The sequence below is a fragment of the Centropristis striata genome, chromosome 21 (genome assembly GCF_030273125.1).
Source record: "Centropristis striata isolate RG_2023a ecotype Rhode Island chromosome 21, C.striata_1.0, whole genome shotgun sequence".
NCBI lineage: Eukaryota > Metazoa > Chordata > Actinopteri > Perciformes > Serranidae > Centropristis > Centropristis striata.
Window position 1 is genome coordinate 14,854,006 of NC_081537.1, and position 23,377 is coordinate 14,877,382.

General features: G+C 37.7%; 1 protein-coding gene across 1 annotated transcript; it reads left to right on the forward strand.

The window, feature by feature from the left end:
- The first annotated feature begins 222 nt into the window (after positions 1 to 222).
- On the forward strand, positions 223 to 22,223 carry gfra1b (gdnf family receptor alpha 1b). The gene is made up of 10 exons (XM_059324122.1): positions 223 to 759; positions 1,065 to 1,373; positions 2,527 to 2,610; positions 12,993 to 13,171; positions 13,956 to 14,128; positions 14,284 to 14,393; positions 15,893 to 16,027; positions 16,902 to 17,098; positions 19,941 to 19,988; positions 20,347 to 22,223. Exons 1-10 carry the CDS (start codon positions 720 to 722, stop codon positions 20,497 to 20,499), a joined length of 1,428 nt encoding a protein of 475 aa, XP_059180105.1. The 5' UTR covers positions 223 to 719; the 3' UTR covers positions 20,500 to 22,223.
- The last annotated feature ends 1,154 nt before the right edge of the window (positions 22,224 to 23,377 follow it).

Consider the following 23,377-nt stretch of genomic DNA (forward strand, 5'->3'; position numbering starts at 1 on the left):
CAGAGTTAATAAGTGAAGTCGATCCAGCTGAACACTCTTACAGATGTAACCTGCCCGCCGCTGGCCATCAATTTGTTTTGACTGTCTTAGCAGTCTCATGCCGTTAATGGGTTTATTAAGGTTATCGTGCGCATAGCCGCATGACGTCACGCCCTCACGCGTCGCATCCAGAGCTGCTCAGTTTGTCATCAGAGTGGAGGACAGTCCGGATCAAACGGGGTTGTTGTGCCTTTGCACCTGAGAAACGGAATGGATTTTTTTGTTTTCCAGATTTTGAGGATGTATGATTTAAACAATGCGTTCAGGGCAGTGATGGACAATTAAAGTTTAATTAATTCCTTAATTAACTTGGACTGATTGGTGCCCGACTCGCGGCTGTAAACTTTTGTCCTCCAACGCTCCGGTGTCGGATCAAACACACAGAGCAGCGGACGAATAGAGGGGTTGATGGGAGCAGAGTAGAGAAGTGGAAATGGTCTGCAATCAGTGCGTCTCTCTGTCTCTCACTTGTTTGTTTCAATCGTCCAAAACTCCGTCAGGTTTGAACTATGTGGTTGTAGCTGCTGGACTCAGGTCGGGAGTTTGGATTTTCACTGTTGGATCTCCAGGATGCATCACCACCTGAACTCACATGATGTGCAGCGGATCTGTGTGACAAGTTCATTCTAATCCCCGAAACGCCACCACTTTTAAACGTGACGGAAGTCTCCGAAAGCGCAATGATTTTAACAGCTTTTGTCATTATACTGTCCTTCCCGGGTAAGTGACGCACTCATCTGTTGAATTTATATGTTTAGGCTGTTTTAAAACTGCACCTGTTTCTTTTACAGTTCAACTCACACGCAGGAAAAAGTGACAGGGAGGAATAAGGCATTCAAACAGATGTGATTTGTTTGTTTCTGTTCTGTTGAGGCAGAAAGTTTGTCTAATGCTCAGCGCATGTTTGTGCGTTATTTGGCAACAATGCAATGAAGTACTCCCGCCTGTTGTGTCTCGAACAATGTCGACAAATGAGTTGAAATCGTGCGCACAAATGTGTCTGACTTCCTTCTTGTAACTCCCAGACTCAGTGTTCACCTTGAAGGGTGACGGCAGCTCGTCCAGCCGGCCCGGCCGCCTGGACTGCGTAAAGGCCAGTGAACAGTGTCTGAAGGAGTACAGCTGCAGCACCAAGTACCGGACGATGAGGCAGTGTGTGGCGGGCAGGGAGAGCAACTTCAGTGCGGTCACTGGTCCCGAGGCGCAGGGCGAGTGCCGCAGCGCTATAGATGCCATGAAGCAGAGCACCCTTAATAACTGCAGGTGTAGAAGAGGCATGAAGAAGGAGAAGAACTGTCTCCGGATCTTTTGGAGCATATTTCAGAGTTTACAGGGTAGGCACTGAATCAGAGCGAACTAGTCATTATCATTTGATTGATTCATAAGCCTACTATAAAAGTATTTATTCACAGGAGAAGTATTCAGAAAAAAAAAATCCCTTATAAGATTAATTCCTGATTTTAAAATGTTGGCTACTTGAGTGCAGAAATATAATTGGAAAATGTTAAGTATGGAAAGTACATAATTGCAGGCAGAATTGTTCTTGTTATTGTTCTATAATATTTTACACCATTTAGTAATTATCACTGATGCATTAATGTGTATTATGTAGTATTTCACAGTGGAGCTCTAATAGTGGTTAAAGTCTGCAAAGTCAGGCATGGTCAGTAAGTTCAGTGGAGTGAAAGGTTTAATATTTTAATCTTAATGTAGTCTGAAGTAGCTTTAAAAGGGAAAACTAAAGAGAAGTACAGGCACCTCAAATTTGTAATTCAGTCAAGTAGTTGAGTAAAAGTTTCACTGGTAACACTTACTCCTCCTTTTCGTGGATATCAGTCAAATTGAGTAATTGTACTTTAGGGCAACAATTATTATTTTCTCAATAAATTGATTCATCATCTGGTTTATAAAATGTCAAATGTGAAAAATCTCCATTCAAGCTCCTCAAAGTCCAAGGTGATGTCTTTGAATGTCTTGTTTTGTCATTTCAAAACACCAGAATATTCAATTGTATATGATATAGAGAAAGGCAGGAAATCACCATATTAAAGAGGCTTAAAATCAGCATTTTCTGCCATTTTTACATGAATAATGTCAGGATTAAATGATTCTGTCAATGAACTAATCGATCAGTCGACTAATCGTTGTAGCTCTGGTACACTTGCTCACCAAACTACTGTTAAACCTTTATTAGATAGAGGTAATTGTAATTGTAACAAAGTGAACGTTATGTCAGGGGATCACCAGAAGTTCTATTGTGTAATTACATGACAACATACTAATGTTTACAAAACAAGCACTCATATCAATACAAAACTCATACAAAACAAGCACTCGCATCAATTACAGTAAATAGGCAATCTCAGTCAATAACTCATATTGACATATAGGCCTAATAGAAGGAATTTAACATCCACCCACACTGTGTTTACACATAAATACACACAATTTCAAGCTCATATTGTTGACAGTATTTTTCCCTTGCAGGTAATGATTTGCTGGAGTACTCTCCGTATGAACCAGTCAATAGCCGGCTCTCAGATATTTTCCGCCTGGCCCCCATCATAGCGGGTAAGATGCTGCTTTTACACAGCCGACATTCCTCAGGTTTAAGTTTGGACATTGTGCAAAGTTAAGTCACTGCATACATGGTGCGATTACTTGTCAGTTGTCCTTTAAACCCAGCTTAAGTCACCACATCAACACTGCAAATCTGTCACTATTTGACAACCACTCTTTTCTATTGCTGTCTGGTTTCAGGCTGCAGCTTTCAACGCCCATTATCCATCACAAAAGCTTTTATCTGCCACTGTGACCCACGGTATACAAAGCAGAGTAATTTAGTATATTTCAGCTCTCAAAGCAATGATGAGGGGTTTGCATGTTTTTCCACTGTCACATTACTAATGCTGGAAGTAGCATTTATGTGCTAGTTTTGAATTAATTATCATTTTAAAGTAGAGCCTGTTGTTTGAGCTTGCAGTGCTGAATGCCTGAAATACATATAAAAAAAGGAAACCAAAACAGAAATGTTGTTTGCTGTTTGTTGTTGTTGTTGAATATGAATGCCATAGATGTCCTCAAATGCCAATGTAGTGCAGGTGGACTTGGGAGCACACACCTAGGCAGGCCCATATTTAGATCTCACATACACATACACAGAGGGGCAATTAACCATCTGTCTGCGTTCAATGGCACTGATAGAACAAGAGCTGTGTGTGTGACAAGTGCAGCACTCTCTGGCGCTCTTTAGTGTTGGGCTTTCTGGCTGGAGGAGGGCGTCTGCTGCACTGGCCAGCTACCATTTCAGAGAAAAGATGGTCATTTGATTCTCTCTCTACCTCTCTGGCTCTCCCTCACTCTGTCTGGCTCTTGCTGTGATTGAATCCACTTAGCGTATCAAAGTGGCTCTGCTCCACATGCGATGACATAATGGCTAACTGTATTTCAAACGGAGGGTAAAGAAAAATTTATTGGAATTCGGATTTCTAGCCTGTACTGGAAAAGCGCGGAGATAGGTCTAGCAATGCGTGACTAAGAAGAATGACAAGAAAACGGGAATTGGAAAAGTGGTTAAGGATTCATGAGGCTTTCAGATAATGGGACTACTAGTAAAACATAACAGGAATTATTAAAGGCCAAGGAAAAAAAAGGATCATAAGGCTTCATGTCATTTAGTTACTCTAGAATCATTTGCTTGATGTATCTTAGATGAGACGACAGATCCCACTGAACAAATTTGAAATGTTTTAATCTTGATTAAGATATATATTAAAAAATTGCATCTGCTGCTAATGCGCTCTTCTATCAAAGTCAGTGACTTACAATGTGGAAGACGTGCCCTTTTAACTTTTTTATCATTAGGGTGCTATTATGTTACAGGAAATCGCTAGTACAAGATTGTGAGCAACACCAACTGAGATATAGAGATTGAGCTGAAGCTCTGTACCCAGTTCGATGTATACCAGTGTTTAAACAGCCAAAGGCTCTAAGAAAAATAAATCACTTAATGGGTTAGATATCAGGAATCCATTTGCCATAAGTGACCTCATTCCTGTCTGCAACTAAGCCAGCCCTCAGGCAATCCACGGTGTAAAATAATGCACAAGAGCTCACATAGCATGACCCATACAACATCCCATGGGTCAACTGCTAAGATATGATGCTCACTACTCTAAATAGCTGAGAATCAATGTTCGTTGCTTGTTTTTTGTCTATTTTTATTCCAAATAGGTTTCAACAAGTTACATTTTATAAAAACAAGCGGGTTATGAACTTAGCAGATGCAACTACCTACAGACTTCTTGTGACTTCTTACCCATCCTCCGGTCCTGTTTTTGATTTTATTGGATTTTAAGTAATTTCTTAACATGTAGACATTTTGCCAAGTTTTCTCATATTATAGAAATGACTTGACTAAAACATAAATATCCAGGAACAAAAAGTCAAAAGGACTAAGCAAATGACACAATGCATATATGAATACACAAAATTCATGTCTTTTGCATTTTCACAGGTTGAATTTTTTCAGTGAGCGAGAAATTCATGAGGAACTGTGCCACAAAAGCGAATCAACATTGAGATCCTCCTGCCTAGCATAGCCCTGATCAATCCGAACTCCATTCAGAAAACGAAAAAAATCGGTTTTATACAGCTGGAGTAAAGATGATTAATTCAGTAACACACCAATCATGAAAATTTTATTCACCGGCGAGTCATAGTTGGTATCCATCCAAGCCTACAGCCATGCTAGCGGCTCTATGAGGCTGCACTTCGGCACATCAATGTTTTAAGCTAAAAGCTAACAGCAGTTAGACAATATGTTCACAATGACAATGCTAACACGCTGATGTAAATGATGCATCATTTTAATTTAAGATGGTATACGATTGTTTTATTAATACCTAAAACAAAAGCCAAAACGTCAACTTGCCACAAGATGTTAAGTCAGTGAAGTGAAGTTAAAACATAAATTGTAGTTGTAATGATATTTTAGTCCAGACCAAAGTGGTTTCACTGGCCAGCAGACTGACATGGCTTTCCATAGAACTATGCCACTAGTAAGACTAAAAAAAAAAAAAGACACCACAATTATATTCCACTCGACTACCAATTTGTCTCCTCTCTGTTTTGAGTACCGCCTTCGTTAAGTCACTTCTCGTCATTTATGGCTTCTGCAGAAATCTTCACTTCTGATGTATTTATAATATTATTAATTCAAACTGAAAGGTGTGACATCCAAGCCAATAACTGCTGGAATATAGTCTCCAGGAACAGCTGAAATTAAATGCTGCATCATTTAGAAATCAATGAACAAGTGCCTTTCAGAGATGTAACCCAATGCTTTTGTTCAGACTGAGGTAATGATGGGAATACAGAACTGCCCTCAACAAAAGGAATAACAGCTTCTGTACAACACATCATATTAATAATAACAGTAATAATAAAGAATTGTAATAATAATATGCTGGTGTTTTTGTGGTCATCAAAAACTCAAAAGTCTTTACGAAATTCCACTGAGTTAAAAACAATGCCAGGTACCTGCAGCTTCTTTGTTAAGCTTCTTTGCAACTCCATACTAAGAGCTATGAAAAAAAAAATATTGCTGCAGGGTATATCTTGTATAACCATTCCCAACTTATTATAAGAAAGATACCTTTTGGAGACAAGATGAACTGATTCTGCTTTTCACCAACAAGTCTGACGCCAGTGGTATAAGAACAGATTACATCCCAAGAGGGTCTTTGGAGTAGCACATACTCTACATAAGAATGAGCAGGGGCATAAACCCATTTTATTTCATTCTGCCTTTCAGTATGTTCTCAATGCTTCCCTTTGAAAATGAAAGAATAGCTGAAATCACTATACTTGCAGTGCTGATTTGAACATGAATATGTCAATGTAAGAGCCTTAATGATTACATCTTTATGCAGACACACAACTCTCAATAAACTCCTGTCACTCATGTTCCCATGATGCTCTAACTATTGTGAATTCGAGCACAATTTCTTCCATATATGTTTTTAGTTTTAGAGTAAGAAACTTGAGAAGTTTTTCAAAAAAAACCCTTCAGCAAGTTCCTCAAGTTGAATGTAAGCAGCCACTCTTGTAGAGGTAATCTCACAAGTATAGTGGCCCCACCACTGAGCCCAGTGGTTGAACCCCCCCGCTCCTCCCAGTCTACGCTTGTAGCTCATCAGTAGTCTTACAGAGAATCGAGTCGGTGAACAAGTGATGAAGCTTGGCATGATGATTTTCCATTGCGAGGATCTCCAGAATAATTCAGTGGGTCTAGTTGCCTGAAGCAACAGATTAATCCTCTGTAGTCTTTGTACTCTGCCACTGGCCCGGCCTGCCTGTGAACAGTGTATATGTGAGCAAACTGCTCCAGATGAACATCAGAGTAGAAGAAACACTTTTAATCTGCTGATCCTTTTTACACAAGGCTGCTTTCAGCCATATCAGCGAATCATCTGAAGGCATTTCCTTTCACTCACTCTTTTGTTTTCATGCTGCCCCTCTGTGACCGCAGAATAACACAATTTATTCCAACTGAGTTAACCAGAGGGAGCTTGAAACACAATAATAGACACAAGTCAAGGATAAGAAGTTTGAAATTTGCTTACATGCTGTGTAATCAAATATTGAAACTTAAGCATTCAGTGGCATGAAACTTTATCCTTTTTATTAGCAAGTATATTGAATTTCACAGTATTGTCCATTTATAATAGAAAGCATAATAGTTTTGGTGTATTAACATGAGATATTTGTACAGTGCATAACGTGTAGATAACTCCAACATTTGCTAAATAAAATGTAATAATGTTGAATGACCACCTCCAATATGACTTACAGTGTTGCAGCAGTGTTGCACTATACTGTATGTGTGCAGATGTTGCAACAGAAAATGTCTTTAATGACTTTAGAGTACAACATGATTAAAATTTGAATCATAATATCAAAAAAACCCTTCTGCTACTAGGGATGGGAAATGTATAAGGCTTTGTTATTACTAATGCCATTATCAATTCTGACAGATTCTTTATTGATTCCCTTATTGATTCCATAGTCAATCGATCAATTTTAGGTTTCAGAAAACCTAGGAACCAAACCAAATAAGCAGTGGCACTCGTACCTAGAGTCAATGACATGGCATTCCTGGAATTTAAGCCCATGTTGTGTAGAAAGATGTTTCCACCCTTATTTTAAATGATTTTACAAACATTAAAAGCAGCAGTGTTGTCATTTCTCTTTGTGAAATGAAGCTCCGAGGCAGACAAGTCTGAGGGATTGAACAATTTGTAATCTGTTCTAAACAGGAACCAATTTTTTAATCCCATACTCCCAAAATCAATATATGTCATGAAAATCAGATTTGATTTTTGTCATTACATGAAAGCTTTTTGGCAAATGCTGACGCGTTTTTGGGAAAGATCCTGACCCCCAAATTGCTCCCAGTGGTCAGGCTTGTATGATAGCTCGCTGCCATTGGTTGGTCACTGCGTGAACAAGAAAAGTAATTGCAATTTGTAAAATCGACAATTAATATTAAGTCAAGCCCAATTTTGAGTTTGTTCGCAGAGTAGTTTACTGTGTAAAGGCAAAAAATGTCATTGTGTTAAGGGGACATGCCTTGAAATAATGACGTGCTAAGTGTGTTTTGACACATGCAAATCAAAAATAATATTTGACCATATGGCAAGAATGTCATGGAGCAAATAATATCCTCCAATAGGTATGCATCCATGGGTGATGCAGGCAACAGCTAATCATGGCTTTGAGATAAGAAAATAAAATGCTATGGGCTGCGGGTGACAGGATAATGTTTTCGGTCAGGCATGGAATATTTGATGTGAGTGAAACACACCCTGCACTCATACGCACAAACACATATGTGCACACAAACATATAATCATGCATTTCTGCTGCATAGAGACCCTCATCTACATGCAAATCATCCTGAACACATTCCCATACATTGACAGTGACATACACATCCTCTCAGTGACTCAGGCTTTACTTACATCTCTCAGATTGATACACAGGTGCATAAATATGCAGGTTAATGTTTTTCTACTAATGTTAAAAAGTAGGAAGGGGGGGGGGGGGGGGGGGGGGGGAGTCCCCTTTTATTAATAGTATTCGGTAATTGCTAATGGTAAGACAATGCAAATTGTAGTCAGTCTGAACCTAGGGCTGGGTGGTATATTGGTATTAAGAGTTATACCGATATATTTTAGAAAGACATATGTAGTTTAGACAATACCAATGTATAATATATTTTGATGTTGCCTTAATTTATAATCTCTATTTTGTTGGTTAGGGAGCAAGAGCTGGTTACTTAAAAAAATTCAGTAATTTGGGGGAATTTCGGATCTCGGATTGCAGATAAAGAGCAACATGACGCTGCTTGCTAAACATGCTGCAAGCTAATTGCTTCAAAGGGTGGAAGGTTTTGAATTTGATAAAGTCTTTAAATACAACAGGTTGATGATGATTACTTGTGGCACTGAGTTAAAACTGATCACTTTGCACGTTTTGTTTAAAATACTAATATACATTGTCTATCACCATTCTGCCTAAAAATGCAGGGATATGAGTTTTGGTCCATATCGCCCAGCCCTCTCTGAACCTATTGGATACTAAAAAACAGAAGGAAAAAGTGGGCATCCACATAACTGACTCACACACGGCATCAACAGATGCAACCATGGCATGTTGGGCTCATACTTCCTATTCTATCTCCAATATCCTGCAGTCACAGTAGCCCTATATGTCTTCTTAACTTTAACAAAAACCTTATCTTACCAGAATCATACTAAATATGGCAGACACAAGCAATGCAGAAGGTATTGCACTTCTGTTAAAAGGAATAACGGATGAATAGAGGATTAAATGAAAAAAAAAAAAGGGAATAGCTGGTGCGTCATGAACTAAGTGAGATTTTGCTAATTACATGGGTGCACTTAATAAATGGGTCTTGGGGTCTGGTCATAAATACTGAGACACTGGCGTGGATTTAGTGATGCTGGCAGAAAGCCTGATAGAAGGCAGGGTGCCATGAAGAAGTGTGTCCTGACCACGGCTGTTTTCTTTCCATTATGGGAGATGACAAAGAGGGCACTAAGTGGAGGGATAGGTTTAGAAGGATTAAATAAAGCAGTGATACATTGTGAAGGAGGATTTTAAACCATTAATCTACACAGCATTCAGAGCCACTGCAATATAGTTGTGTAAAATATTTTTGAAAGGGAATTTTGAGGGAACAAAGATAAGATCCATTTGTAAAAGAGAGTATTTACATCCCAGCACAGATTATCCAGAACTGTTACACTCAGTGGAATTGAACCCAAAGGAGGTTTAAGAACCAGCTCTACTGCTCCTGACCTCACTACCCCTATTAATGGTGGCATCAGTGTAGGAAATTCTGTTGCTGCTCTTTATTCCATGTGCCCTGTGCAAACAGATGATTAATCCATCTAAGCCTGCATCTATAGACACAAGCAAAGAGAAACAAGGGGGTTGCACAGTCTGATGCATGAGGCTTGGATGCTGTAAACCATGCAGCCATGTCCTGGCATTTCTTTAACCAATATGGCTCACACTTGCATCGTTTCCTCATGTGGTTTTAGTCTATATTGTTCATGGGCTTTTGACATTTAATAGATCAAATGTTATTCGGCATGCTGATATTAACAAAATGTTAAACTCTGAGGTTAAAATTGACCATTATTAGCCCAGCAACTGGCAATTGCGAAAATATTAGCGCAGGTATGTCTCTGTTCCCCCCCAAAGCTTCTTTTTAGACTAATGAAAAAAACGTAATTAACTTACAGAATGTCAAGTATGTAAATAATCATACTAATTTGAGCAAGCTTCAGCCCAATGATTAAGGTTTTCAGTCATTTTACAGGTGCATCTCAATAAATTAGAATATCATAGAAAAGTTTATTTATGTCAGTAATTCAATTCAAAAAGGTGGAAATAACACATTATATAGTTCATTTACAAACAGAATGAACCATTTCATGTCTTAATTTATTTAATTTCTTCTAATTATAATGATTATAATTTATATTTATATATTTAATTATAATTGAATATTACAAAAAAAACTATTTTAAAAAGTATGCTTCATATGGAAATGTTGGCCTCTGAAAAGTATGTTCATCTATATGCACTCAATACTTGGTTGGGGCTATTTGACTTGAACTACTGGAAATGGAGTTGTCCATGATATTCTAATGTATTGAGATGCACCTGTATATGAAAAATGTTGTGCACTGCTAAACTTTCACTAGCTTTTCATAATCAAGGGCATTACCAACACTGGACGTCATGGCAGCTAAAACAGAAATGTTTGCGTCTCATATTCTTATGTTCTCTAAGCAGCCCCCCAGGACACCATAATTAACCTTTGAGATTCATTAGAAACTCTACCTGGCTGGTGGTCTTTTAAAGGGTCTTTTGTATCAACCTATTAGAGGTCAAAGGGTCAGATTCCAGATTTTACTACACCAGCTTGTTATTTGCTCTACCTCAATAGCAACATGGTGGTCTTGCTCAGGGGGTGCAACTGAAGAAGGCTTAGTGAGATTTGTTTTTTCTTGAGCCTGTAGGTCTATGAACAGGATATGTTATATTTTTGGTGGACATATAGGTTTGCAGTTCTTGGTATGCACTGCAAGGTCAATATGTCAATGATACAAGAAAATCCTTTAACTGAATTAATGAATGTATACTGAATGTATTCACAAATCGCTTTTTGTAATTGATTAGCTTTTTCTTAGTATCACTTTAAAGAAGGTATTTCCAGTTGCATTTTGTAGAGAAACAAGAAGATAAATTAAGATAGAAATAGGATTATAGAAACAGATAGACATTCTTTATTAAAGATCACAATCATAGGGTAAGCAGCACAGAACAAAGCACAGAAAACTAATAACAATATTCAACAAAGCCTTGTTCATATGACTCGTTGCCATTGTTTAATAACTTAATTGTGAAGCGAAAGAATAATATATCTGATAAGTGAGGTGATGTTGCCTCGTGTGGAAGATTTGGCTAATAATGGTTGAACTTTAATATATCAACAATATTCTGATTATTTAATGTGGTCTTGGAGACAATGAAACATGGATAGAACTCCTGGAAGAAAAAAATCGGACCCCAAAATTAGTTTTTCAATAAGTGCAAAAATGCTCTTGATAGAAAAGGTTTTTCCCTGCCGCGGGGTGCTGCGTCTATAGTCACACTGTGACCTACAGTTTCAACCTTCTTACTCACACTTAGCTTGTCTGCTATACACACACACACACACACACACACACACACACACACACACACACACACACACAAACACACACACACGTTTTAATCAAAGAGTAAGGACTTTTTTTTGTGTGTGTTTTTGATACAACAAAAGTAAGCGCTCTTGGTAACTGTAATTGAAGTAGAACTGTCACACCTATGGCCCAAGAGCTACAAACAGCCACTAAAGGATCACAGCCACATCTCTAGGCACTTGTCAGATGTAAGTAATGGGTTTTGTAATATGCGATTAACCTAAGGTTCAAGAATGTATTCAGATTTAATCATTGCTCAATCTGTGATGCATGAAAGAGTGCAGTGAGCTTCAATTCCACCTCAAAAGGCAGAATTACAGAATCCATTCTTCCATGTCGAGGCTGAGGATACAGTTTGTGTTGCTGTGCAGAACTCAGTCAAGCAGGAAGGACTTTATACCAACAAATAAGAAAAATGAGATGTGAGAGTCATTATGTTGGACATAGAGTGTTTTTGCTGTGCTGTGATGGAAGGACATGCATACTGGAACGGAAGCAAAAATGGGTGACTCGGTTTACGGTTAACTCAAAGCTGGGAAAATGCACTGTGTCTGGGCAGGTGTTTAGGTATTTTCAAGGCGTACATTTCTGTGTTTTCTGTAAGACTGAGAAAAACAAAATCACCCTTGAATTATTTATAAGATATGACAGGAAAAACAGCAGAAGTCACACAAACATAAACAATAGGATATACTGATATGGGCAGTGTGATTTTTGGAAATGCTCTGAATATCAAGGGTTTGGGCTTTTGTCTTATTCAGAGAGGTCAGTGTGGTTTAAATGTGGCATTCTGTTGCTCAAACAGTGGTCTGATCATAAATGCCACAGCTAATGAGGTCTGCGAGGGAGATCTGATAACAACCTGAAGTACAACATTCAGCCAGAGAATTTCAGTCCAAACGTGTACCAAAGCACTTGCAACAAATGGAGCAACTGGAGCAACAAATTGGTGCAATATTTCATAATGAAACCCTGTAAAAGATTTCTATATTTATATAATGTGTTTGCAAATACAAGCATGACTGGGTTCAACCAGGCTTACAGCTCTTGCTCTTTTTCAATTTCAAACAGGCGTGAAGTAAATGATGCAAATCTAGTATAAAACCGTGACAAACTTCTTAAAACACAGATCTAGGTAACAACTTTTGGACATGGTGTAAAGCTTTGTTCTGGCTATGACTCTGAGATGAATAGTCACTTCCCCTTGTCTGAATCATTCATGTCAATATTAAAACAGTGTAATACATTTGACCTACATAATATTGTTTTTTCCAATGTATGAGTTAATAGCTTAGGATAGACATGGAGATGCAGATGAGTACAATTTCTCAGATGCCCTGTCATAGACAAAGGTAAAAGGTAAGGGAACTGTAAATGATGGTGGAGATGAGGATTGTGAGTGTAATATATCTTTAATAAATTGCACTTGCATTGCACATAATGTCTTTTCTTTCTTTTTCTCACTTCAACTAAATATCCATTCCCTAGCTACACTGCATCTTCTCATCTGATTTTACACCTATGTTCTTTTGACGTACTGAACATTTATGATACAGAAACAACAATGTAATCTGTGCAATAATTCCTACATTTCCTCCTCTCTCTTAGTCGAGCCTGCATCTACAAAGGAGAACAACTGCCTGAATGCTGCCAAGGCCTGTAACCTGAATGATACATGTAAGAAATACCGCTCAGCATACATCAACCCCTGTACTAGCAGGGTGTCTGCCTCTGAGGTCTGCAACAAGCGCAAATGCCACAAGGCCCTACGACAGTTCTTTGACAAGGTAATTTAGTATGGAAATTCTGAGAACTATTTGCACATTTTCTTTGTGTGTGTGTGTGTGTGTGTGTGTGTGTTTGATTGTGTAGTTGCTGCTCAAATCAACATCCAAGGCAGATGTCAAATGTCAAAGGAAAAATACTATTTTTAATGCAAGATGTCTTTCCAATCTCTCTGTAAAAGTCTAAGTTACTTATTACAAGGCTTAACTCCATGAAAAACCAAACGTTCTATGTCTCTACACTGAAAAAAAAAAAGATAAACAATAGCTACTCAATAAAATTGAGGCAACAGATTGCACGCAATATTAATAATTAAATCTAACTACGTTACAAGTTGAGTTAGTAACAACTTAACAGGAAGTGCCTGTCAATTAAAAACGGACTAATTCTATTGTTGGATTCATTCAAAATTCTCGATTTAGAATTACATACACATAAAGATTATATTTAATATGATCAAAATAAGTAGATTCTATCTCAAACATTTTTATATTAAAGTTACTTAAACAACTGCCTCAAAATCAAGGACACATTTATATTTAATTCATTTGATCAAATATATTAAGTAAAATGAAATAACTACAGAATAATTTATTACAGTGTATGTTCACAATCTGTTACTATTAAACTACAAGCTATTAATAAACTGGATAGATTAACTTACTCAGCTACAGATGGAAGTTGCATTGCAAATTTAATGTGTTGTCTTTTTTAAGACGACAAGGACAGTACAGTTTTGCAGAGGTATCAAATGACAGCTTTTTTGCTTTTCTTTCCAAAATAAAGGTTCCAACTAAATACAGCTATGGGATGCTGTTTTGCTCCTGTCCAGCGGGGGATCAGACAGCATGTGCAGAACGACGACGACAAACAATTGTACCCATCTGCTCCTATGAGGATAAAGACAAACCGAACTGTCTGTCTCTTCAGAACACATGTAAGACCAACTACATCTGCAGGTAAGAGATCCTTGATAGACTTCATCCTGCTTTATTTTTTTACTACTGTAAATTATTGAACCGTTACTTATGAATGTGACAGAGCACTTAGCCTAGTATAAGCTTGATAGCATCAGGAAATTAGCATGCATAATTTGTATCTCTATTGTTTTTAGGTCAAGGCTGGCAGACTTCATCAGCAATTGTCAGCCTGAAGCTCACTCTATATCTGGCTGTCTGAGAGAGAGTTATGCTGATTGTCTGCTGTCTTACTCAGGTCTTATTGGTAAGTTCTCTGAAGCATTTTAAATTTGACTTCACAATTTGTGAGATAAATTATAAAGCCCGACTGGTATCTGGACTGAAAGCTGGACTACTGATGGTATTTCTTAAGATTTTCTTTGTAGCTGTGCTGTTGCTCAACAAACTGTGAAATCTATTCAGATGAACATGCTGCAAGAGTCTTGGAGCTTTCTCTATCGAGTTAATGCCCGTCTGAGGTTCACTCTTGTTTTACCTCAGCTTCTATCACTGTCCCTCTTTGCTTTCTTCCCTTTTCTTTTTCTTTTAACCGTTTAAAGTTTCCACAGTTACTCCAGTTGTTCCACCATCTGAATTTTCCTGAGAGCTCTTACCAGGTAGAAGAGAGAATTGCATAGTGAAAGTGAGGTTTATAGGGAACCAGTCTAAACGCTGGTGTGTCATTAATTTATAGCCATGGCATTTGGCAATCAACATTTACCTCCAAGTGTCTAAAACTGTGTCAACACAGACGACACTGATGTTTTATTTTCAGATTACATTGATGTACAAGTGCTGCTTCTTTGTAGACATGTGTAGCAACAGGAAAGCGGTATATAACTTCATTTACAGATAGCAAGCCAAATAATTTATCTTAATTTATTCTCCATAGTGGAAATTAAGGTGCAAGATCAACGAGGCAGGCAGAGAGCTGAGATCACAGTTGATGAATTGCAAACCTATAGGGTCTACATGATGGCACAGTTCATTAAAGCACAAAGCAGAATAAGTGTTTTTTTTTTCATTTTGTTCAGTCTTTCTTCTAGCAGGTTCCATTATGTAAAAGAAAACATGTTGGGTTTTAGTAATGAGATTTAAACGCCGGGCCAATTGCAAACTCAACAGGCAGACATTTTAATCCACACCATTCATATTCTGCTTCACACAGGTTATACCCTCTAATGGGCCCCCCTGGTTTAACCACTCATCTCTGTCTCTGCACACAGAAATTGGTATTTATTTACACAGCTATTAGTATGAGTCTACTCGACCCCATGCTTCCTATGAAAAAAGGCAACAGTTTTACTCAGTTACATCAAGATGACAAATAGCCAAAAGTGGTTTCTGTCCATGAACCACAAGGAGATAAGCAAAAGCAGCCATGAAAACACTTAACAATACAGTACAGAGCTGCAGTTGTGCCATCTTTGAATAAAGTGCATGTTGTTGAACAGGTCATGCCACATAATAATGGGGAAACTGTACAAGTCAGTCAGGCTTGTAATCATGATGCAGCAGGTGTTAGTGTCGAGGCAAAGGATAAAGTTGATGGGTACCACCCCTTCTGCCTTTGTGAAATAGAATTATAGTCATGCATCATAACACAGCTGTACAAAGACAATTCTGTTGAATTTGTAAGTATGAAATTGAATAAGCTCTCGTTGACAAATGTCTGTGTGAAACCAAAAGAGTTACAGTGGGTTTCAACTTTGATAATGCCGCTACAGTTGCAATGACTAAGAATTATTCTCTTTTGTACTTCAGGTACAGTGATGACACCCAATTATGTGCGATCACTTGGCATTAGCCTGTCACCGTGGTGTGACTGTGGCAGCAGCGGGAACAGCAAACCAGACTGTGATAGATTTGCTGAGTTTTTCACCAACAATCGATGCCTACGTGAGTCCTCAAACCTTCCAGTTGTGCACCATTCATATGGCTGGATTGAATTTGTATTAATTTGGACTTTTAAAATATAGATAGTGAGACAAGGACTTGAAACTGGAATAGTATGTGATAGTCTTCTTAAATACAATTTCTGTTACTTTGACTGTCGCAAAAATCTCTTGAGTATTTATTTTGTTTTTTCGAGTGGCATTCAATGGCATTTCCATATTCAAACTTCAAGTCAGGAGCAATTTTCATGGAATGGCAATTTCCTAAATTGCTTTGATAACACTAGCCCAATCATTTCCTACTATTTTTAAGACCACAAAATACGAAAAGGAGTCTTTGCCCACTTTTTATTTTTCTCATGAAAAGGTATATTTGATTAAATGTCAAATTGATGATGAGAAAATGGCATTACATAAATTATTTCAGAAGTTTTCCTATTTCAGACTGTTAAGAAGTTCATTTTTGTGAATCATAGCTATTAGAGGCACACGTTGCTTTTTAAAAAAGGCTCTTGAGAAAGGTCAAGTAATTTCCTTTCCTACACAATTATCTAAAGTATCAATTATAAGCAGCTTTTAGTTTGACATGCACAAAATGTTTTGGGTCATGCCACTTGCACTTATTTCCAAGGCAAGGACAGAAGACATTTGCTAACTTATTAGATGTGTAGACTATATTATTAAAAGAGGCTCAGGGGGCATTCTAGTGGATAAAGCTCATTATATGTAATTATAAAATTCTACAATCGAATAGAAGTAATGGATGCATATTTCTCATATATCAGTGCAGTATTGTCTTACTTTCCCTGTCACATTCCATTTACTTACTGTCTAGTAATACATAGATTTTCAGTAATTAATACAATACATTCTTGCAGGTAATGCCATCCAGGCATTTGGCAACGGCACTGATGTTGGAGTTTGGCAACCTCAACCCCCAATTCAACCTACTATGCTAGAGCCTAGCATCACTCGGAGGGGAAAAGACCGAACCAATAACGCACTGGATTCACTGACAGACATGACCAAACTGGATCTTGGTGATGACGCATTTCACATCTGTGGGACACTTCAGGTGATTTTTTTAATAGTGTTGAAAACGTAGAATTTCTGTGTTTAAATGTACAATAGGCTGGTGAAGGTATGTGCTCTCCAAATACACTTCTGGTTTCTATATGCTTACAGACAATATCAACAGTTCAGTGTTAGCTACCCAATTTGATTCTGACAGGTCAGCCAGCTTATATCTAAACTGATCCCATTAACAAAAAAGTACTTCACAAGAGTTGAGCCTTAAAGAACTGTCCTTTGTTTTTCTTCTTCTCTTGTGCGATAGTCAGAGAAAAAGTAAAGTACAGGAAGGATTCGCACACGGCACAAAAAACTGATTTGGACTACTGTCTTGATTTTAAATGTTCCTATTTGATACATAACAGGGCTGTACATAAAATAATGTCTCTGTCTTTCAAGTTTTTCCTGCTGAAACAAAAGGGTACAGCTACATTGCAATGTAATTACTTTCAATAATCAATATAACCCCATATCTAAATGCAGTATTGTTATTGCAGTTAGTGGCTGTGCCGCTTGTTAATTCTAAAAGGAAACACTGCCGTTTTTAAGAGAAAATAAAAGAACAAACATTTCATTCTCTCACCCCACAACAAATGTTGTGATTAAAGGCTTTTTGGTCCTTGTAAATTTGGAAATGCTTTAAAAAACCTCTCAAAACTTCTGAGAGAAAGTGCCTGAATCTAAATTGAGACCTAAATACCAGGTAGAGATCTATTCAGAGCTCCTGTCTGAGTGTCAGACGTCTGGCTCTGTCACCTTGATGCATCAGGGATGGTTTTATGATGGCATGCACAGAATCCCCCCTCCTGGGCAGAAAGATGAGACGTCAGTGTGGAGTCAGAGTTTCCAAAGCTGTCATGTCAAAGCTAATTGGTTGCCACAGTAACATCAGAAATGGCCCACAGGGGTAGTGTGTCTGCGTCTGTGTGCGCAGGGACACGGTGTCATTGTAGAGATGTAACACATTTTTTGTTCCCCAGACTGAGGTTTATGTTTACTTAAATTCCTGTTAGCTTTGTAAAAGCTATAGCTGTCCATGGTTAAAGAAAAATAAACTTCAGTGCTGATTGACTGCCACACTAATTCAAAATAATGCATTCAAGCATAACTGCGAATAAACTCAGACAGTAGCTCTGACAGTGACTCAACAAAACTTCAAGCTTTACAAAGTAGGAAACCGTAAAATCAGAAAAGAATGATATTTTAACAACATTTTGGCAACATCCATCAGCTGAGGAAGATATAATGAAAACCTCCAAAACGGCTCACTAATAAATTTAAATTGTTATGTCCTTTACAATAGGTAGCTATAGTTTTTTCACTGTAGACCGTAAGTTGGGCCAGTGTAAAAAATTCAAACCGGTTTGATATTAACCCATTGAAGCCTGGAAAGCGGATACATCGTTTTGTAGTATTTGTATAAGCTCTCAAATACTTTGAATTTTTGAACTTTTGAATTTCATTTCTATCTGCTACAGAGGCTGAAAAATCTATTATTGAGTAGAAGCGTTGACACTTCTGTTGAATTTCCAGAAAAACTTCAGGTTTTAGGGGCTTATTTTAAAATCGCCCAGAGGTTTTATAGGCGTTTCAGGCCTCAATGGGTTAAGCCAAACACCGGACCAGACACAGACACAATGCCAGCATTGGCCATTAATCGATATATTGGCAAGGCTCTAGTCTAGTCTCATCACACCCAAAACGCATGAACTTTCTAGTAAACAAACACAGCATGCACCGTGCACATCATCCCTCCTCCTAGGACAGAAATTGATCTCTTTGATGTCAGCAGCCTCGGCTCAATAGTAAATTGCGCACAGCCTGTCAGAGACTCGTGGCTCCAATAGTCCACATATAAACAAACATAACATTATGTTAATCGCAGTTTAGTATGCACTATTCAATTGTAGAAAATGAATTTAATGTGCTGATTTTGACATTTAACATAATAGAATGAATGTCTTGCTTGAATGTGCTTATAGGTACTGCAGCTCCTGTGGAACTGTTTGGCTTCACCAACACACTTTAGACCTCTGCTATCCTCTTCTGATAAATACTATGGGGCTATATTTTTAAATGAGATGATATCACATACTTTAAAGGAGACAATGTATCATATTGGCTTTTAATAGCGATAATATGATTTATCACCAGTAAAATCATCCTCCAGGAGGAAAGACCTCCTATAGAGCAATTAATCACTCTTCTCCACAATCCTGGTTCACAGAATTCTTTCTACTTAAGAACCAACGCGTGGAGTGTTTATTATGTTCCCAAACCACCATAGAGTCACTTTATCATTTTCTGTACTCCATCTCTGTATCTGTGAGTGTGTATTTGTTTGTGTGTGTTCAAATGTGTGTGTGGCTGAAAAAGGTTTGCAGTCTGAGAAAAGTTTTAATGTATTAAACTGTCATAACCTTGAGCTGACACAAACAGAGGATCTCACGCAGACAAACTTTTACAAACACACAGTCGAATCACACATCTTGCTCAAGGAGGATGATTATACAAAGAGGTCCATGTAGGTCTAAAGAATGGGAATTGGTGAGCACTGAAAGTATTATCATAAATCTCATTGTTGTGTATTTTGCTGCACAACGAGGGCAGTGGGAGCTCAGCTCGATGCAGTCATGATTTTGCTTGACCTTGTTTTACTTTGAATACTTTGTCTGGAAGTTGAGGTGTGGCTAAAGGAAGGGCAAAGACAATTTCTCTACTCCACTACACTGAGACTGGTTAAATGAATGATAATGTGTGCTGTATATTCCATCCAACAGGCAAACATACAATAAAAAGTTAACGTTTCTCTTAATGCTCTCCTCTTGTCATTTTCTTTCTTCCAGGCACAAAAACTGATGTCAAATCTAACGGTGGATAATGCTCAATGTGTGGTAAGAATTGTTTGAGTTGGTCTATTCCATTTAAGGTTTCAATTAGAGCCCGAACAACAGATTTGTGAGGAGAGTGTGTTGATATTTAAAAGTTACAAAAAAATCAGGTAATATAAAGACCGAGTTAGGGTTGGGTGATTTTTTTTTTATATACACAAACTGAAAATGTGCAGTTTAAATAAAAGAATAAAACATTTCTGACAAGACTTTCAATGCCATATGTATCAGAACATGTCCTATTATTGTAGTTATACAAACTGCACATTTTATGATCCTTTAAATCTAAGATTCATGTTTAAAATATTGTTTTGTCATCTTTCCACTCAATGTAACAAAAAACTATGGTCTTTTCCCTCAGAACCATCAACTGGATGAGTCTCGTGACTCAAACGCCATTGCTAGAAGCTCAGCAGCTGAACTAACCTGCTTACATCCCTCACACATGCTTCTCGCACTCGCCTTTGCTTTAACAGCAATAGTATTACGTCTTGAAGCTTTCCAGCATTTGTAGGATCTGAGGACTATGGATCAACACCCAAGAAGTGATTCACCTAATTTTGATTTTGACATTTGCCAAGTGTGACACCTGCATTTTTGTTGAGATGGAAATGAGAAAACACAGCACAGAAAGACAACAGCGGATTATATCTGAGGACTCCATGTTGACTGTTGCTGAAAATAGGCTCGCTGAAGCTCTTGCTAAGATATCAGCTCATTTGCCTTCCATGCCTTGTGGGGGCAATTTGGTGACTTCAAGAATCAGATTCACGCCGAGGAACACTTTTTGTTTTTTTGGGGAGTTAAACCCTGCGATCTGATAAGCACGTGAATAAATTCACTTCATTGAAATGTGTTTCAATCAGTGCACATTTGATTGAATGGACTGCCAATGTGCTGAACAGTGTTTTGGGGATAAAGTGGATCACTCTCTGCATACCTGTGCTTTGATTTGTCCAGCCAATAAACTTGCTTTAGTCCAACAAAAGGAAAACTAAGTGTTGATATATACAGTACAAGTGCTGATCTATAATGTGTCACCTGGGACATCAAACATAACTCATCGATACACTGTGTGGAATATGATTCATAAAACATTTTCATCTCATTACATTTTGTCAGAATATCCTCAAAGGACAAAGACATATCAGCAAGGAGAAAGTAACAATTTCCTCTAATACATGTCCAGTACTAGCTATAGATCAGTTTTGTAGATTTATTTGATTGTTATGGTGGTTGGTGGTTTTATCACATCACCTCTAAAAGAACATTTTGTACATATGAAACATGTGAAAAGTGTACACTCTATTACAGTATGCTGCCGTTAGCTTGTAACATATTGTCTGTAATGTTTTTGAGAGTCTATGTTAGTATTTGGTGACTGAGGCCTCTCAGCATTATCCGGCGTAGCTACAGTATGATTTACAAAATGTGACGGGGTATGGTTCTTTAATAATGTGCTTACAGATATGACTATTGTGTGGTTATATTTTGATTGCTAAGTGCATAATGTTATATTAAATAGTATTTTTCTTCAGGAATATCAAACTATCTGTAACAAAAGCATAAAGAATTTTCAAAAGCGTCTTTAATGGCTAAAAACGAAGTAATGTTATTCTTCTGTTCTATGGAAAGTGATTATATTTTGATGGTTTGAAACAGATTCCTCAGACTGCCCCTATTGGGTTTGATTTTTTTTCACATTGTTGTGCCCTGGTAAAGAGCAAAAGGACAGGAATTTGATATATATAAAGAATGTGTACATATCAACAAGTTGAGCAAGACAAAAGCCAGTAGACATAAAATGCTAGCAATTACTACTGATGCAAATGAAGGACAAGATGAAAACACTTGCATAGTAATTATAAACTTAATGAAACCCCTAATTATTAAAGACATTCAAAGAATGTACAACAAAATGACGTTGAACACTGAAAGCTTGTTTTTTAAACATCCTTGCCATTTCTAAAAATGTGTCAAATCACGTCCATGTATGATTCCTGCAGACATCTAAAGTAAAGCCTGTAATGATGCACTTCAATGTATCAGCACTGGATTTTTTTTTTAAGGTTTTGGTTAACAAACACAACGTAACTGTTAACCTATAGATATTACCAGCATAAACTTGACAACATCTCGTATACAAGGCCACTTTTATGTACAAGGAGCATACATCTTAAAAATGTGGTCTTCTGTTCAGTATTTGCCAAAAATCTGAAATAAAAATGGTGAACAGTGTCTCATGTTGGTTTCCACATTGAACAACAAATGTTACATCCTGTTTTTGTCTCATATCATCCCTTTACCCCTGCTGTTACCTTATCTGTATTTTTAGCAACTAGGAGAGGCTCTTGTAAAGCAGGATTATAAGATAGCACCAGGCAGACAGACCGCAATTGTCAGTCAGATCACATGAGTCCCGGCGCGGAGTGACACAGGTGGACAAGGACACAGCCTGTAGAGGACAGACTGCTCACTGGACAGGAGGGGGACACGTCTCGCCAAGAATATGACACACCTGTTTTGGCACAGTGATGGAATACTTGACCTAGAGAGAGAGCCTAAGATTTATTAGACATGTCCCAGATCCGAAACGGACGAAATATCCTCCTCATGTTATGCATGAGATGGAAATGACAAGTGTCCATTCAAACTCATATCAGAGGACAGTACAGTGATTGGAGAAATTTTAACATGTTACAAACCCTTAAAAAAATAATTGTTGTATAATTTGTAATGTTTTTAGAAATGGTGCGCATAAAAGGAATTGTTCACCATTTTGGTGCTTTTTCCTCTGTGCCATAGAGCTTTATCGTTGTTGAATAACTATTTCTATTATTATTTTAAAATTTAAAAAGCTAAGGGTGCTCCAATCAAGATTTTCGGGGCTGATCACTGTTCGCTGGAAGCCATATCAGCCAATAGCGACCACAGGGTCTACTGAAAGCCTACTATTTCATGTAGCATTACTTATTTATTGGCAATATTATTGACCAAACGTAGTAATAACATACACGGTAATATGTGTAACAATAAGGAAATACCCTTTTAAATAAAATTAAATAAATCACACCCTTTGCCTTCAGATTTTTGTATGCAACAAGTTAGGTTGACTGTAAGTTAAACATTCCACATAATAATTTAAGTGAAATAAAGCTAGCAGCCTGATTGTTCTTTATCTATCCATTGTTCACATTGAATTTTCCATTGTTTCTCAAACAAACAGAAACACATGGCTAATTATTGTGCAGAAATGCATCTGCAACTTTCAAATTTGTCTTTGTCAGACACCTGGAAGAACTGCCAGACCAGTGAAGCCATTTAAGTGCTGCAAAGGAAAACTGTCTCTAATTTTCATACACTTTATAACAATTGGCAGACGATTAATTAGA